The 19937-nt window shown below is 37.7% G+C and overlaps 1 protein-coding gene across 1 annotated transcript; it reads right to left on the minus strand.

Moving 5' to 3' along the window:
- Positions 1-7644: 7644 nt before the first annotated feature.
- On the minus strand, positions 7645-19086 carry AVPR1A (arginine vasopressin receptor 1A). Its single transcript, XM_066369086.1, has 3 exons — positions 18826-19086; positions 14852-18408; positions 7645-12724 (listed from the first exon to the last, which is right to left on the minus strand). The coding sequence occupies exons 2-3, from the start codon at positions 15828-15830 to the stop codon at positions 12438-12440; spliced, it is 1266 nt and encodes a 421-aa protein (XP_066225183.1). The 5' UTR covers positions 15831-18408; positions 18826-19086; the 3' UTR covers positions 7645-12437.
- Positions 19087-19937: the final 851 nt, after the last annotated feature.

Here is a 19937-nt window from a genome sequence, read left to right on the forward strand (position 1 = left end):
AACAAATTATTTTAATTGGGACTCAAATTTTTCTTTGTGGTGCTTTGGGGATTTTTCACTTTGCTATTTTAACTCACTAGCAGTGCTCCCAACCATGGCTCTCCATTCTATCTAGTTTCTGCTCCACTAAATACAATAGCAATTTTTAATTTTTTTCCCATTTTTCCTGTTTTCCTCTTATTCCTCTCATCATATCTCTTAGATAACCATCACCTAAAAGCAAATCATTTTATTCTTTTTTTATTATTATTATTCTGAAGCTGGAAAACAGGGAGGCAGTCAGACAGACACCCACATGCGCCCAACCGGGATCCACTTATCACACCCACCAGGGGGCGATGCTCTGCCCATCCGGGGCATTGCTCTGTCGTGACCAGAGCCAGTCTAGCACCTGAGGCAGAGGCCATGGAGCCATCCCCAGTGCCCGGGCCATCTTTGCTCCAATGGAGCCTTGGCTGCGGGAAGGAAAGAGAGAGACAGAGAGGAAGGAGAGGGGGAAGGGTGGAGAAGCAGATGGGCGCTTCTCCTGTGTGCCCTGGCCAGGAATTGAACCCAGGACTTCCGCACGCCAGGCCGACACTCTACCACAGAGCCAAGCGGCCAGGGCCGATTATATTCTTGACCCAAATTTTTTCCTTTTTTGCATTTTGTGGGTCCATACCCCCTTGTTATGCTATTTTATTACTTCTCCCTAATGCAGGCCCTACATTATAGGTAATTTTTGTTCTATTTAGTACAATATAATTCACAGTTCACCACAAGATTTTCTCAAGAAGGAGGGGAGAGGAGAAAATAAAAAAAAAGGAAAATAATAATTTTTAAATTTTTTTTAACTTTGTATCTTTTATTAATTTTTATTAGTACGATCAACAAAACACCCTCAGATGCCATTAAGGAAGAGAAAATCGAATATCATGGATACAAAAGAAAGAGAGGTAACACAGATAGATGAGGAAAAATCTATGGAGAAAAAATTTAATATATTGGAAACTTTGGAGCTAAGTTCCAAAGTTAGAATTTAAAATAGAAATCCTAAAAATACTCAGAGATATACAAGAAAACACAGAAAGGCAATTTAGGGAGCTCAGAAAACAACTCAACGAACACAAAAAATATATTACCAAGGTAATTGAAACTATAAAAACAAATCAAACAGAGATAAAAAAAAAAACAAAAAACCTCAATTCACTAGCTGAAAAATGAGGTAACAAGCTTGGCTAATAGAACAGGCCAGATAGAAGGTAGAATTAGTGAAATAGAAGACAAGCAACTTGAGGCACAACAGAGAGAAGAAGAAAGAGACACAAAAATTTAAAAAAAAAAAATGAGAAAGCCCTACAGGAATTGTCTGACTCCATCAAAAAGAATAACATAACAATAATAGGTATATCAGAGGGAGAAGGGAGAGAAAATGGAATGGAAAACATATTCAAACAAATAATAGATGAGAACTTCCCAAGCCTGTGGAAAGAACTAAAGCATCTAATTCAAGAAGTAAACAGAACACCGAGTTTTCTTAACCCCAACAAACCTACTCCAAGGCACATCATAATGAAATTGGCACAAACCAATGACAAAAAAACAACAACACAAAATTCTCAAGGCAGCCAGGGAAAAAAAGAATACAACATATAAAGGAAGGCCCATTAGATTATCATCAGATTTCTCAACAGAAACTCTACAAGCTAAAAGAGAGTAGACCCCAATATTTAAAGTCTTGAAAGAGCAGAACTTTCAGCCACGAATACTATACCCATCAAAGCTATCCTTCAAATACGAAGGAGAAATTAAAACATTCACAGATACAGAAAAGATGAGGGAATTTATCATCAGAAAACCCCCACTCCAGGAAATATTAAAAGGAGTTCTCCAACCAGATACAAAGAACAAAACAAAACAAAACCAAAACTAAAACTCCATCAATAAAACAATAAAAGCAAATTTAAACTGTGACAACAAAAACAAACAAAAAAGGAGGGGGGGAGAGGACAGAAATTAACACTAGCAAAGGACTATGGAGTAGAGAAGTACTCACAAGATAGTGCATTACAATAAACATGGAAGGAACCCTTTTCATTACTTAATGGTAACCACCCTTGAAAAACCACCACAGAAGCACATGATTTAAAAAGGATAGCAACAGAGGAAAGAAGTATAGAATACAACCAAACAAAAACAAAGGATAGAAAAACAAAAGAGAAGAATCAAACAAGACACAAAACTGACAGAAAGCAATGTATAAAATGGCAATAGGGGACCCACAAGTGTCAATAATTACACTAAATGTAAACGGATTAAACTCACCAATAAAAAGGCACAGAGTAGCAGAATGCATTAAAAAAAACCCAACTGTATGCTGCCTACAAGAAACACATCTAAGCAACAAAGATAAAAACAAATTCAAAGTGAAAGGCTGTAAAACAATACTCCAAGCAAATAACATCCAAAAAAAAAGCAGGCGTAGCAATACTTATATCTGATAATGCTGACTATAAGACAAAAAAAGTACTCAGAGACAAAAATGGTCATTTCATAATGATTAAGGGAACGCTGAATCAAGAAGACATAAAAATTCTTAATATATATGCACCAAACCAAGGAGCACCAAATTATATAAGACAGCTACTTATTGACCTTAAAACAAAAACTGACAAAAATACAATCATACTTGGAGACCTCAATACACCACTGATGGCTCTAGATCAGTCATCCAAACAGAGAATCAATAAAGATATATTAGCCTTAAACAAAACACTAGAGCACCTGGATATGATAGGCATCTAAAGGACATTTCATCTCAAAGTGACAGAGTATACATTTTTCTCCAGTGTACATGGATCATTCTCAAGAATTGACCATATGTTGGGCCACAAAAACAACATCAGCAAATTCAGAAAAATCGAAGTTGTACCAAGCATATTTTCTGATCATAAAGCGTTGAATTCAACTGCAAAAAAAAAAGGGGGAAAAAAACCCACAAAGATGTGGAAACTAAACAACATACTTTAAAAAAATGAATGGGTCAAAGAAGAAATAAGTGCAGAGATCAAAAGATATATACAGACAAATGAAAATGACAATACGACATATCAGAATCTCTGGAATGCAGTAAAAGCAGTGATAAGAGGGAAGTTTATATCACTTCAGGCCTTTATGATCAAACAAGAGAGAGCCCAAGTGAACCACTTAACTTCACACCATAGGGAACTGGAAAAAGAAGAACAAGACAACCCAAAACCAGCCGAAGAAAGGAGATAATAAAAATCAGAACAGAAATAAATGAAATAGGGAACAGAAAAACTATAGAAAAAAATTAATAGAACAAGGAGCTGGTTCTTTGAAAAGATCAATAAAATTGACAAACCCTTGGCAAGACTTACCAAGGAAAAAAGAGAAAGGACTCATAAAACATCCTAAGTGAAAGAGGAGAAATCACCATGGATATCATAGATATACAAAGAATTATTGTAGAATACTATGAAAAACTTTATGCCACTAAATTCAACAATCTAGAAGAAATGGATAAATTTCTAGAACAATACAACCTTCCTAGTCTGAGTCAGGAAGAAGCAGAAAGCCTAGACAGACCAATTAGTAGGAAAGAAATAGAAAAAACTATTAAAAACCTCCCCCAAAATAAAAATCTAGGCCCAGACGGTTATACTAGTGAATTCTATCAAACATTCAAAGAACACTAGGTTCCTATTCTACTCAAAATCTTCCAAAAAATTGAAGAAGAAGCAATACTTCCAAACACATTTTATGAGGCCAACATAACCTTCGTACCGAAACCGGGCAAAGACAGCACCAAAAAAGCAAACTACAGACCAATATCTCTAATGAATACAGATGCTAAAATACTAAACAAAATACTAGCAAATCGAATACAACAACATATTAAAAAAATAATACATCATGATCAAGTGGGATTCATCCCAGAATCTCAAGGATGGTTCAACATACGTAAAACAGTTAATGTAATACACCATATCAACAAAACAAAGAACAAAAACCACATGATCTTATCAATAGTTGCAGAAAAGGCATTCGATAAAATACAACACAATTTTATGTTTAAGACTCAACAAAATGGGTATAGAAGGAAAATATCTCAACATGATAAAGGCCATATATGATAAACCATCAGCTAACATCATATTAAATGGCACAAAACTGAAGGCTTTCCCCCTTAAATCAGGAACAAGACAGGGTTGTCCACTCTCTCCACTCTTATTTAATGTGGTGCTAGAGGTTCTAGCCAGAGCAGTCAGACAAGACAAAGAAATAAAAGGCATCCATATCGGAAAAGAAGAAGTAAAGGTATCACTTTTTGCAGATGACATGATCCTATACATTGAAAATCCCAAAGAATCTACAAAAAGACTACTAGAATCAATAAGACATTACAGTAAGGTAGCAGCATACAAAATTAACATACAGAAGTCAATAGCCTTTCTATATGCCAACAATGAAAGATTTGAGAACGAACTCAAAAATATAATTGCCTTCACAATTGCAACAACAACAATAAAAAATACCTAGGAATAAACATAACAAGGAATGTAAAGGACCTATATAATGAATACTACAAAGCATTGTTAAGGGAAATCGAAAAAGATACAATGAGATTGAAGAAATTCCTTGTTCTTGCATAGGAACAATAAATATAATCAAGATGGCCATATTACCCAAAGCAACATACATATTTAATACAATTCCCATCAAAATTCCAATGACATTTTTTAAAGAAATGGAACAAAAAATTATCAGATTTATATGGAACTATAAAAAACCCCGAATAGCCAAAGCAATCCTAAAGAAAAAGAATGAAGCTGGGGGCATTACAATACCTACCTTACTTCAAACTATATTATACAGCCATGACAATCAAAACAGCATGGTATTGGCAGAAAAATAGACACTCAGACCAATTGAACAGAATAGAAAGTCCAGAAATAAAACCACATATTTATGGTCAAATAATTTTTTATAAAGGGGCCAACAACACACAATGGAGAAAAGAAAGCCTCTTCAATAAGTGGTGCTGGGAAAACTGGAAAGCCACATGCAAAAGAATGAAACTCGACTACAGTTTGTCCCCTTGTACTAAAATTAATTAAAAATGGATCAAAGATCTAAATATAAGACCTGAAACAATAAATTACATAGAAGATGACATAGGTTCTAAACTCATGGACCTTGGTTTTAAAGAGCATTTTATGAATTTGACTCCAAAGGCAACGGAAGTGAAGGCAAAAATAAATGAATGGAACTACATCAGACTAAGAAGTTTTTGCTCATCAGGAGAAACTGACAACAAAATAAACAGACAACCAGCTAAATGGGAAATGATATTTTCAAACAACAGCTCAGATAAGGGCCTAATATCCAAAATATACAAAGAACTCATAAAACTCAACAACAAACAAACAAACAATCCAATAAAAAAATGGGAAGAGGACATGAACAGACACTTTTCCCAGGAAGAAATACAAATGGCCAATAGATATATAAAAAGATGCTCATCTTCATTAGTTATTAGAGAAATGCAAATCAAAACTGCAATGAGATATCACCTCACACCTGTTAGATTAACAATTATTAACAAGACAGGTAATAGCAAATGTTGGAGAAGCTGTGGAGAAAAAGGAACCCTCATTCACTGTTGGTGGGAATGTAAAGTAGTACAAGCATTATGGAAGAAAGTATGGTGGTTCCTCAAAAAACTGAAAATAGAACTACCTTATGACCCAGCAATCCCTCTACTGGGTATATACCCCCAAAACTCAGAAACATTGATTCGTAAAGACACATTCAGCCCCATGTTCATTGCAGCATTGTTCACCGTGGCCAAGACATGGAAATATCCAAAAATCCCTTCAATAAAAGACTGGATAAAGAAGATGTGGCACATATACACTATGGAATACTACTCAGCCATAAGAAATGATGACATCGGATCATTTACAACAAAATGGTGGGATCTTGATAACATTATACGAAGTGAAATAAGTAAAACAGAAAAAACCAAGAACTGCATTATTCCATATGTAGGTGGGACATAAAAATGAGACTAAGAGACATTGACAAAAGTGTGGTGGTTACGTGGGGCGGGGGGGGGGGGGGAGAGTTGGGAAGGGAGAGGGGGAGGGGCACAAAGAAAACTAGATAGAATGTGACGGAGGACAATCTGACTTTGGTTGATGGGTATGCAACATAATTGATTGACAAGATAATCTGGACATGTTTTCATTGAACATAGGTACCCTGATTTATTGATGTCACCCTAGTAAAATTAATTTAAAAAAAAGAATAATAAATAAATAAATAAATAAATAAATAAATAAAAATTATTCATTTTAGCGAAATAGAGAAAAAGTGAGATGGGGAAGGATCAGGAAGCATCAACTGCCATAAGTACCTTGACCAGGCAAGCCCAGGATTTTGAACCGGTGACCTCAGCATTCCAGGTTGATTCTTTATCCTCTGTGCCACCACAGGTCACACAGGATCTTTTAAAAATAAGTTTTTGGTGAAAATTCTGTCTATTCTTAAACATTTATAAGCATATTAAAATAACATTGAGTTTTATAATAACATTATTTAAAATAGAGACTTTAAATTCCCTTTCTTATATTCTGATCATTCACTGTTTCTAGAGTTAAAACCAAACCCAAAATAAGCCTTTTAGTCTCTGCTATTAAATTTAACTTGTAAAAGAAAAAAAATTGTAAACTAATGTGATTTGTATATATTAGCCCACAGGGTAAATAATTCTAACTTTAGAGATTGAAACAGAAAGAGTCTTGGTCTATGAGCCCAGAAGTCAGTCTTACCAAATTCTTGCAGGAAATAGAGATGACAGTCTTAGGCTAGGATGACATACATAACCAGAGCTAAGTGATTATTTTGGTTGTCTTAATACAGACTAAAATAAAATTAATTTGCTTTCAATATTGTAATTTATTGAAAGGCAATTATGAAGTTTCATCTATTCTTGCTATAGTCAAAGAGTAGAGAAACATGAACATCTTTGTGCTCAAATATAAAGCTATCAATCCACTCTGGCTGGTTAGCTCAGATAGTTAGAACCTTGTTTGGATAACCCAAGGTTATGGGTTTGATCACCAGTTGGGCATGTAGAAGAATCAACCAATGAATACATAAATAAGTGGAACAACAAATTGATGTTCCCCCTCCCCTCTAAAATAAATAAATAAATAAATAATAAAGTTATAAGTAGCTACCAGCTATAAAACATTCCTTTGTTCCTTTAATCAGCATTATTAAATTGAAATATATTTCATCATTAAATTATATTGGTAGAGCATCAACCTGGTGTGTGGATGTCCTGAGTTTGATTCCCAGTCAAGGCCCATCTGCTACTCCACCCCTCTCCCTTTCCTTCTCTCTGTTTATTCCTCTCTTCCTCTCCCGCAGCCATGGCTCTGTTGGAGCAAGTTGGCCTGGGCACTGAGGATGGCTCCATGGCTTCCCCTCAGGTGCTAAAATAGCTCAGTTGCAGAGAAATAGATAAATTAAAGATTTAATTTAAGATAAATTAAAAAAAAAAAACAAACTACATTGTAAAAAATTATTTCAAACAATTTTGAGATTTATTTTTATTTATAGAATCAAGCCAATACACAATAAAATTAAAAAATAAATTCACTAGTTATTTCACTATAATACAACAAGCCATTTTTTTCTATAAAGGACCAAATATTAGGTACAATCACAAAACATTTCAATGTCTATCAAAACCAGAATCATACAATTTCTCCAAGAAGACACATTGAAATTCTTCTATATAGCATAATAAGCAAGGAGATATAGAACATTTGAAAAACAATTTCAAAAATAAAATACTAAAGTGTTAATTCTTAATAAATTTGTTATAATAATGAACTAATACATCATAGTATATGTTGTAAATCCTGTAATATAAAGACAACTACCTTTATGTGTGGAAATACTAATTATTTTATATTAATTATAATTATTGATATTAATATCAGATTTATTCTAAGATTTTCTTTTCTGTATGTGCTAATTTGACTCTTGGACACAAAAATATTTAATTCATTCTATGACATTTTGTTTTTATTTAGAATATCAATGTAAAAAGATGTGATGTGATTTTATATTATATAAAATTAAAAATAAATAATGGCATTAATATGTAGCCAAAACATCTATATCTATGTCTATATCTTTATCTATATCATCTATATCTATCCCTATATCTATCTATAATCTATCTATATATAAATTGATACTGACATACTATAGGTCAAATCTATATTTTTTATTTATTACAATTTACTATATCTAAAAAACTTAGAACAATATTTTTAAATGCCTGTGTATGCAATGGAATTACACAATTTCTGTGACTCAACACATTTAGGTTGCCTTGAGGACATAACGTTTCTTATGAACAGTTCTTAAATTTTTGCTCAAATGGGCTGAGGCCAAATTGTAATAAAGAATTATTCTCTAATATTTATTGTCCTGTGTTACTCGTGATTCCAAGGGTTGCCAATGACACCAGACACTAAGTGTACTGAAAGGGCAACAGGGAAGGAAAGAGAGGAAAAGGGAGAGTGACTGCTTCTGCACCTCCTGGACTAGCATCCTAGATGGCCTTTCCCTGGGCTTATTCTATACATGGTTGTTGCTTCCAGTATGAAAATCCAGAAGGCTCAGTTTATATGGACCTAAAGAAGACAGATCTCTGATATTTGGGGTGAAAGACTAGGCTCAATGTCTGCCTAGATTGCTTCTAATTATACTTTTGTTATAGAGAAAACTCTGAAGCTATAATTTAAAGCTCTAAGTGTCCAATTATATTACAAAAATATAGATTTTAGAATCTGAAAAACATAAAACTTTAATGTAATGGGATTGCTTTACTTGTGAAATAACAGATTTAAGTTGTGTTTCTTAATCATCAATGGTTTGTCCAGTCAAGGAGCTATAATAAGTTTAGGAAGGTACAGCATATTATCAGGACTACTTGATTTTTTTTTCTCTTTAAAAACCATACACTTCCCTCAATCATGGCTGAAGACTGCTTTGATAATGATAGAAATTCTGGCCCTGCTGGTGGCTCAGTGGATAGAGTGTCAGCTCTGCATATGGATGTCCCAGGTTCAATTCTTGGTCAGGACACACAGGAGAAGCAATCATCTGTTTCTTCCCTTCTCCACCCTACCCCGCTATCCCCACTTCTCTCCCTCTTCCCCTCCTGCAGCCAGTGGCTCAATTGGTTTGAGCATGGGCTCTGTTGGAGCATATCAGCCTCAGGCACTAAAAATAGCTTAGTAGTGGAGCATTGGGCATCAGCCCCTGATGGGGCTGCCAGGTGGATCCCGTTGGGGTACATGTGGGAATCTGCCTATCTTCCTTCCTCTCACAAAAAAACAAAAAAACAAAACAAAACAAACAAAAAAACAAAAACAACCCCCCCCCCCCAGAAATTAAGTATGTAGGACTAGTATATAATTAAGCTTGGAATTTCACTAATTTTCTTCACAGCTATGTTCCAAATGATATTTTACTATAAAAGCTGGGTATTTTATACCTTAAAATTGCATGTCCAAAAATTACCCAAACTTAAAAATTTTTTGTATCATCAATTAATATTTATCAAATGCTCAACAGACAATACCACTAGTTTCTCCTTATGTGTGATTATGAATCATTTCCCCATACCCACATAGATAGATACATTAATGTTGTGTACTTTCAGAGTACAACACATTTACTGTTAACTGCCTTCATTTGGCATAATATCTCAGATCTTCTCTTTGGTCAAGAAATGGAAATCTCTTTCTAACACACATTTTCTTTACCACCTACAGTTTTTTCTCTTATGAAATAGATGGCAAAACTATTCCAATTTGGAATATTGTTTTGTGACATGTGAATGTTATTCTCGGGGACATAACATTAAGAAAATTTAGCAACTATGGAAGTAAGCTTCTCAGCCTAAACCACAGAGAATAAGACCATAGACTTGCTCAGTGCAGAACTAGCAGATCTCCTCGTGTCCCCAGCCCTTTTTGTAAATCTTGTCTCCTGATGCATTTTAAAGGAGACAACATAGTTGGGTAGACTGACATGCACCTTATTTGGGAGATATTCCTAGAAATAAGATTCAAACTGAATTATTCCACATTTAAACAATCTATACAAGAACTATGAAGTTATTATTTGCAATTATATTTAGAAAAAAAGTGGGCTCATCTTTGTTTCAACCCAAAAGGGTTTAGTTTTTGCACTGTCAAAGAGAAGTTGTTAAAAGGGCTGGCAGTGTTACAGAGGGCAGGGTTACTGCAATGCTGCTATGCCTCAGATAATAAAAAATTAATTAATTAATTTGGTGGCTCATATTAGACAGTACCCTTTAAGAAACATGTTTGCTACTTTTGAAAAGCAGAATTCTAAAATCTATGTGCTTAATTTATTCAAAACATTTGCGAATATATTTTAGGCACATCAATCTAGGGAGTGAAAGGCCTGAAAATTTAGAAAGGCAAAAGATTGAAGAGCAGTGAAACTGATGGTTCCAGGTTCTCACAGTACCATCTGGTCCTCAGTTTCTTACCTACAGAGTTAATAATAATAAAAAAGGCCCAATGATACTATTAAAATACTACTTCCTTTAAGAGATGCAAAATATTTATGACGTATCTGTAGATCATTGCATGGTGTTTAAGAAGGAAAAGAACCAGACAAAATAGCTCAAAAAACCCAGAGTTCCATTAATAAAAAATGCAGTAATGACATCCATATGGTGTAATTTATCTCTGTTTAGAAATGAAAGAAATGATGCTTTTGGTTGGCTTTGGTTTACCTGAATTCAAAGGAAAGCACGTTCTATGATTGTATTGGAAAACTTGAGTTAGGCAGAGGTCAGGCTTAGTGGCAGAGTCTTCTAATGAATCAGCAAAGCTATATTTAGATTTTAGGATTTTATACCCCAGACAAAAACCAACAAATTTTGGTTAGTGAAAAGTAAAAAGAAAAAAGCTATAATAAAAGCAACTGCTAGATTTTATAGCACTTGGCAGTTTATTTATAAAGGTCTTTCACATACTTGATTTCATTTAGCCCTCACAGTAACCCTGTGAGGTAGATATTATCAACTCCATTGTACAGCCAAGGGAATAAAAGCTTTATATATTTTTAAGTAATTTGCCTAAAGTCATGCATTTAGTAACGAAGGAAGCCAGACGAGGTACAGAGCAGTTTTCCTTCCATCTCCCACTGCATCCTTGTGGAAACTCTGCCTCTCTTCTACTGACACTGTTAGATGGGTGGGAGATGGGAAGGAAAGACAAGTTGGTTTTTTTAAATAAAACATAAGGGGACATTGTATATCCTGAGTCACTCTTTAGCAGACTATCTTATCTATGAATCTGGATTCCCCAAACATAAAGTAATGCTCATGTTAATATCCAGCATACCCTTTTGTTAAGGGTACTATCCAATAGCCAGTGTTATGGTTTGACACTGATCAAAACATGTTTATAATGTTCTAGAGAAAGTCTGCATAGCACCTTGGGCAATCCACTTCTGCTCTCCTAATACAACTGAGATTTCCTGATACAAATCTGACTTTAAAACGACCTTGCTGTGGGAGAAAAGAATATATCATCAGTGAATTGACACATTTTTTTTCTAACCATCAGCATCTTAGTGCATTGGCTTTTCACAACCAGTAAAATATGAGGAACCTAAAAGTGGGAACTGCCAGTTCCAAAGTTCCTGTTTTGAAAATCTAGGTGATTTATAGCTTCTAACAGAACTTCCTTCTTTCCACTCTGAACCACACACCCACTCTGTTCACACGTGAGTCAAGCACTCAGGCCTCTTTAAGGCACCATTCCATCTCTAGGCCACTGTTTGAAGCTGCATTTTCTGATGTATAAATTGATTTTATTGGATGGAAACAATTTTTTTTTTGAAGTCTCTTCTAATTTCTTACAAACACTAAGACTAATTGATGGTCAGGTCACTTTGTTCAGAAATAAGGCCCCTACGTTATATGACTTCTAAACCAATTAAACCTTAGTTATGTCAAAAATAAAAAGAAAATAAAAGGAACCAACAACAAAATATAAAGTCAGAATGGTTATAATTTTTTCTTTAGAAACTTCTGTTATATTTCCTTTAAAAACTTGTTATATCTCCGGGTATTATGCCTGAAAATTTTATAGTGTAGCATGTTTTGTTTACTATTCTGTACAAAACAATTCACAGCTTTTGGTCATAGCAATGTGAAAATACAACTAGAAACATAATCGTGTACCCAATGAATTCATTTAAGCTTATCTCATACAGTTCATTTTTTCTTATGATTGCTAGCTGGATTCAACCAATGGGCCAGAAAGTCTGTTACAAGAGTCTCAGCTGCAGGAACAAGGGGCTCAGGTTGAAACAGGAATAAATTTGACGAGCTTGGAAGATTTAGGCGAGTCCTTCCAAGTACGCATACTATTTGTCGGGCTTCGGTTGTTAGTGTAAGAAGTCTGTCTTCTGCTCATACTATCAGAATCGTCTTTGTTGAGTGTGTGCTTCATGTTTTGGCAGCACAGGAAGCTTTGGACACAGTCTTGCAGGAGGTGGCCACTAAAAAACATGTATATCCAGGGGTTGCAGCAACTATTCAAGGAAGCCAGTAATGCAGTGATGGTAACAGCAGGGTTTTCTGAGTCTAAGAAAAACATAAGGGGAGATTGTATTCAAATAGTCAATGCAAGTAACTAAGCACTGGATAATTTTTCTACTGACTAATGAAAGCAGGAAACAATTTATGGGTTAATATAGAAAATGAAGTCTTTTGTTTATCAACCTGGGAAATAGGTGGTATATGGAAATTTCCTGGTTATAAAATATTTTTCTAAGCAAAATGCCTCAAAGTTCATTAAAATATTTTAAAACATTATTACAATATTTAAGTAGAGTGAGTGTAGCTTTCAAGAAGTTAAGAATATTAAGTAATTAAAAAATTTTTTTGTATCCTTTATACTAGCACCAGCATGTGCCAGAGGACAGAGCACTTATAGAATAGTTGCAATTTCAATGAAATTTCAAAGTCTGTAACCACATACACCAAACTGTTTTCATTCCAGTAACTCAGGCAAAAGTATGACATCATGGACCATGTATAGTAGTTTTAAATTTTTAATTAATATTTTAAATGTTTAAGTATTATTGTAATAACAAAACTATACTGAAGGGGACAGTTAAACTAGGTCCCTGAAAGATACAATACTTAGTTGTTTTTCTTTGGTTAATTACCCTTCCAATATTAAAAGAAAACAATCTTTCTGGTTTAAACAATTTTATATTATTATTAAGAACAGCTGAATTGAGAGATCCAACAGGCTATTGAAATATTTTATGTTAGTTTGCACTGGTAAACTACATACATACTATAACCTTTTAAAGTAGAATAATAGATATGTCCTTTCTGAAGATAACAATAATCAGCAAACACTGACTTTCCCTTGATTATAAAATATAAGACTAGGAAGGTCTTCTCACTCATGCTGTGCTAGAATAAGTTACAGGTTATTTACCCATACTTTGTGCTAAGATGCTATACTTTTAAAGATGTATAAAGATCCATGACTAAGTCTATTCAAAAAGAATGGAAATAATCAACATACCTACATATGAGTAAAGAAGTTTTTAGTAATCATGTCTAAATCCTGTTAATTATTCAACTGAATCCTTTAGTTGATTGGCAGTAATGAAGAGGCCACTAAGACCAAGCCAGGCAGGAAATGGTAAGCCAAAAATATAGCCTTGATCTTTCATCAGTAATATTACAGTCATGCAAGAATTTTCATTTGTTTGACTTTAATTCACTCTCAAGTGTTTTATTTGCACATATAACTTCCAAAGTATATTTCACACATACTCCCTCCTAATCCCAAATAACAAGACAGTTCTTTCTCAGTTACAGTTGCTGTTGGTAACATTTCTGTAACATAATTCTTTTAAAAATTTTTTCTTATTAAAAGAAAGTATTTTTTTCAAGATACAATATTAAATAATTACCTTTGGGGTAAATTCTTGTGAAGTTAGTTTTTCTAGTTTGTGAAGGAATTAAAATCAAACAAGCTAACAGATGTAGGAAACATTCTGGGTAAACTACTGCAAGGTTTGCATGAAGAGGTGTATAGCGGTATGGTCAAGTTATTGCCCATAGTCTAACAAATTTAGGGTTTGTTAATGATCCTGCTTTGAAACACCAGCAGTGTTTCATTAAACATTCAATTCATAACATTAAAAAGAATGTTAATGTAATTGTTAAAAAATTAAAATATTAGAAATAGAACACTAGCTAAACGCCAAATTAGAATTTTCTTAAGACTCTTTCTTCAGAAAACACATGTCTGTTTTACCCTTGTCCATGAGGCATTTCTACAAAATTTTTGTATTAACTGTGATACTTTGCATAAACTAGGAAAAAGCAGTTGTGACAGTAACAATATTTCCCTGATTCCAATAGACTTTAAAGCAGAGTGTTAACAGAGAGGTTAGTGATTGGCAAAAGTCCTTCTGTTTTGTAGTTTTAGGGCACGCTTTCTGGATTTGTGGTCTTGGGACCACTGCAAGCTACAAATGCAGATTCCTGGGCTACTGAATCAAAATCTCGGGGAGGGGGCTTTGCCTTTCTGATCATTTCAGCCAGGGTGTAATTCTTACGCATACAGAAGTTAAAGAACGATTGCCCTAGACTCTAGGGCCTAGAGAATATTATGAAAAGATACCCGTTTACCCCGCCCCACGGCTCCATCCCTGCACCTTCCTCCACTGTCCGGGCACCTACCGTCCCAGATGAACGTCTCATCCCAGACAGACCACATCTGGACGATGAAGAACGGCGCCCAACAAACGATGTAAGCCGTCACGATCACGAAAGTCATCTTCACTGTACGGATCTTGGCGCGGGAAATGCTCTTCACGCTGCTGACACAGGGCTCGAGCAGGAGCCCGTTGTGGAAGGCGCCGCCCGTGCCCTCCGCACCTTTGCCCGGGCGCGACGCCGTCTTTCCGCGGACGTTGCGCCAGATGTGGTAGCAGATAAAGCCGTAGCAGGTGCCCAAGATGACCACCGGCGCCACGAAGATGCCACTCGTCATCCAGGTCACGTAGGCGCGGGAACCCCAGGGCTGGATGAAGGTGGCCCAGCAGTCGTAGGCCTTGGTGACGTTGTTCACCTCGACTATGGAGAAGACGAAGTACTGGGGCGTGCTCAGCACGAAGCTCAGCGCCCAGGCGGCGGCGATCATCAGGCGCGAGCGGCGCGCGGGCTGCTGCAGCGTTTTCATCGGGTGGCACACCGCGATGTAGCGGTCGGCGGTCATGACTACCAGCATGTAAGCTGAGACAAACATGACGAACACCTGCAAGTGCTTCACCACGCGGCACAGCCCGTCGGGTCCCTGGAAACGGTAGGTGATGTCCCAGCACAGCTGCGGCAGCACCTGGAAGAAAGCGACGGCCATGTCTGCCAAGCTGAGGTGGCGAATGAAGAGGTGCATGCGGGACGTCTTGCGAGGCGTGCGGTGCAGGGCCAGCAATACAGTACTGTTACCCAGCACAGCCACCACGAAAGTCACGGCGAGCACGGCGACCTCCAGCTTGGCCAGCTCCTCGTCGCGCATGTCCCTCTGAGGACCTCCCACTTCCTTGGGCGCCTCAGTTTCCCGACTGGCGTTGGCCCCGCTGGTGGTCAGAGACCACGACGGGCTGGAGTTGCCCGCGGGCCCCGCATGGGGGCCGTTGGCGAAATGCATGCTGTCCATGCAGCGCCTCCTCGACCTCGGTAGAGGCTGTCTCCCTTTCCGCCTCCACGGGTGTGGGCTTCTGGCCGAATGGGGTCTCTCCTTCCCTCACGCGCTGCTCGCCCGGCTCGCCTTCCCTCCCGCAAGCGTCTCGGGCACAGCGTCCTACCAGTCAACTGAACTGCGCTCGGTCCCGTCGCGGCCGCTTTTTCTGTTCTGCTCTTTCTCAACTCCGACGAAGCTGAGGACGCGCGCTCTGAGCCTCTGAGAGCGCTGGGCTCCCAACTCGATTACATAGGCGGGGTTTGTTTCCCCATAACCATCTCCCTCTCGTCCCAGCGGTTGGAAACTGCTCGGTGCCCACTCCCTCCACCTCCCTATCCCCTGGGGAGGAGGTGTGTGTTTATTTTCCCTTCCTTCGGTGATTTGTCCTCCTCACCAGGCTGCGGGGGTGGGGCTGGGAGACTTGCTGATTCCTCGGCATAATAGGCGGGATCGTGGCGCTTTCCCGCTCTTCTCCACAAATCTTAAGAGAACAGGACGTGTCGTGCCTTTTCTGGATTTACCACCATTTCCTCCAGCCCCCCTCAACAGCCACTTTAACCCTGCATTCGACTGGCTTCAACAGAGGAGGTCCACCGCCAGGCGCGCGCGCTCTTGCACCTGAATTTGGCGCGGTCTCCGCTTCCTTCAGCCCGGTTTCTCCCTCCGCAGCAAGCCTGACCAGTTTTATTCCCAGAGCAATTTGGCTGCCCGCCCTCCATCACTCCCTGCCCCGCTACTCCCCACCCCTCTCTGCTGGGTAACAACAGCTGGGAGACTTAGAGGGAGCCTTCCCCACAGAAACTTCTTTGATGCCTTGTATACATTTCGCGCTGGAAGGACGTGCTCGTCCCACTGCAGCCCTCAAGGCCCCGGTGCGTGAATCTACAGCGGTGAAAAGGATCGTCTCCCGGTTTTCCATTTTCTTCTGGGGTAGGAAGTGGGGTGGGAAAAGAGTTGCGGAGTTTTCTCTAAACTAGATTCCTGGGGTTTTCTCCGGGTGAGAGCCTGATTCCCACAGGGGGGATGGGCGGGAATTGGGGCAGGAATTGGGCTACAGTAGTCCGTAGGGACAACGTCTGGTTCCTGCTAAGTCGTGAGGACATCTCTCTGAGTGGACAGAAAGCAGCTGCTGGAGACCGGCCACCCAGGCAGCGAAAACTGCTAGGCTCCTGCGCCAGGGTCTGGGGGCGTGAGGGGCAGTGAGAAAGAGGAAATCTCCAGGCAAGAAGAGATCTCTGGAGGAAGAGAGAAAAGGCCACCTACATATTAATTAGCTACCCTGGACAGTTGGAGCTCAGCTGTGGCCCAAGCGAGGTAGATGAGCTCTGCATTTTAATTTTGGTTAAGATATGCTTTGAAGGACAGCAAGGGGGAGCTGTTTTCAGGCTATTACACGAAAGAAAGAAAAACACCAACAACACTTTATAAGGTTACCCATTCTATAGATACAGGAACATGACTTTTTGATCAGAATGTTTGTGTGTTGTGGCTGTGGTATAAATTTGTCTCAGAAAAATATCCGTGAAATGTAGGAAAATAAACCAAAGCTTTTCTCACGTGCAGTTCTCAGTGGCAATTCCACTTAGTTTCCCAGTTCCTTCATGCAGAGTCCCAAGGTTGTGGAATTATGGGTGCTGGACTTGACCTTTGGAGTCCTGCTTCATTGTGGTGGTAAAAGCCTCAGTCGATACATCTTAAAAGTGGAAATAAAAGTATCTACTTTTATATAAATATAAATTTTAAAATGACCTTTACCTACTATAAGGTTATCCTGAGGATCAAGTTAGACGATGTTCTGTGTGGGGAAATGCTCTCAAAACTCAAATTATGTTGCCTGGTTTCATGTTTTCCAAGATACATAAGAGTAAAAAGATTTTAAAAGTTCAGAGATGCCTGGAAAAATCCTTCAAGTAGTTAGGCAGTAGTCCCTGACTTAGAGAGGTGACCTTTTTAAAGTCATAAATTACATTATTGCTCCTTATGAGAAATAATGTCTGACCCTAGTGTCCCTGGGTATTGCAAAAGTGGTCTATTGACCAGAACCCGGCAATTTTGTTGCTTTTGGCACTATGTCTTTGAGTATTTAGATTTCCTAATGGGTGGGAATCTGAGGGACAGTGTCACCAAAGTTCCTTTTTGTGTTCTTATTCCAGGGAAGTGGTGGTAGCCTATCAGGAAATCATTAAGCCCTCTGATTCAATAATCAACCATATCCAATTTATAAAAATAACTTGTTAGGTAATATCAGTGGGCACAATTAAATCTTTTTTATAGCCCAAGAGATGGGTATAATATTGGTAAAGTTGGTATATAATATATTGGTAAATATTGTGTGTAGTTGAAAAGAATGTACGCCTGTTGTTGTTAGGTTAGCTGTTCTATAAATATTGATCTGGTTAAATGTTGATAGTGTTGTTCAATTAATCTGTGTCCTCATTGATTTCCTGTCTACTGTTCTATCAGTTATTGAGAAAGAGGTATTGAAATTTCTTGCTATACTTGTGGATCTATTTATCCTTGCAATTCTGTTAGATTTGCTTCATGTATTTTGAACCTCTATTATTTATTTATTTTTATTTTATTTTTTTGTATTTTTCTGAAGCTGGAAACAGGGAGAGACAGTCAGACAGACTCCCGCATGCGCCCGACCAGGATCCACCCGGCACGCCCACCAGGGGCAAGGCTCTGCCCACCAGGGAGCGATGCTCTGCCCCTCCGGGGCGTCGCTCTGCCGAGACCAGAGCCACTCTAGCGCCTGGGGCAGAGGCCAAGGAGCCATCCCCAGCGCCCGGGCCATCTTTGCTCCAATGGAGGCTTGGCTGCGGGAGGGGAAGAGAGAGACAGAGAGGAAGGAGGGGGGGGTGGAGAAGCAAACGGGCACTTCTCCTGTGTGCCCTGGCCGGGAATCGAATCCGGGTCCCCCGCACGCCAGGCCGACGCTCTACCACTGAGCCAACCGGCCAGGGTGAACCTCTATTATTTTTAATTAAGAAGAGTTGTTTGGAACAACATTTTTATTGAAATGTGTTTTCTAGTTTCTGTGTCTAACCAGTAATTTTTTTCTAATTTTTATATTTTATAGAGCAAAGACCAGATTGTACAAAAAAGATAGTTTGTAATGTAGATGAAAAATGATCTGTTTTCATGCTTTGTATACATAAAACAAATGTATAACAATATGTTGAGTCAGTAAAGGAGATTTCAAAGTGCCTTATATGGCAGTGTGGTATCACAACATTCAAGAACCTGAAAAGAAGAGGGGAGGGCACTATGGGAAGGTGGGCAAGGGTGATGTTGAGGGGAATACGGGGGAGGGGGGATGCATTCAGGGCAACACTAGAATCTATGTAAACACAATAAATTAAAATCAATAAAAATAAGGTTTTTTTAAAAAGTCAATTAACTTTAATAAAATATAAAATTATAGAAAAAGAATAAAGTACATTTCAAGGAAGGAGTTATCAATTATTATAGGCTACAGAAAAATCATACCCATGATTTTGTTACTTTTTTTTGCTATGAGGATTGTTTTGAAAAGTTCAAAGAAAGAGCAATTAATGTAAAAAATATCTTTAGTAAAAAATATTTATTTCTGTATAATCTGAAGATGAAATACTTTGATTTTGCTTGAAGATCTGTCATTAATCAGAATAGCTTCCCTGAGTTTTAGAGATATATTTTTAGTATTATTGACAGTTTCAGAGAAATTATGCAATTGCTTTGATATCTATTGCTCTTATGTGAGATTTAATTATAAATTATAAAGGAAATAAAGCACATTATTTTATTAATAACAAATATTCTGATTTGGTTGAAGGTGCAAGTCAAATGCTTCAAGCTCTAATTAAGTGAAACATTCAGAAATATTGTCATCTCTCATTAACATCACCCGGGGATATCTGCTAAGAGCACTGTTAAATGAATTACATTTATAGGAGAACATACAAGCCTCCATCCCCATGCTTTTTATCTCACAAAATTATTTTCTTTCTGTGTAAGAACTCTCTGTGAAAAATAATTAAACAAAAACTGTAAAAAGTAACAGTCTGTGTGAATACTGGTCTAAAGACCAACAGGGATAAA

Source organism: Saccopteryx leptura, chromosome 2, assembly GCF_036850995.1.
Source record: "Saccopteryx leptura isolate mSacLep1 chromosome 2, mSacLep1_pri_phased_curated, whole genome shotgun sequence".
NCBI classification, from domain to species: Eukaryota; Metazoa; Chordata; class Mammalia; order Chiroptera; family Emballonuridae; genus Saccopteryx; species Saccopteryx leptura.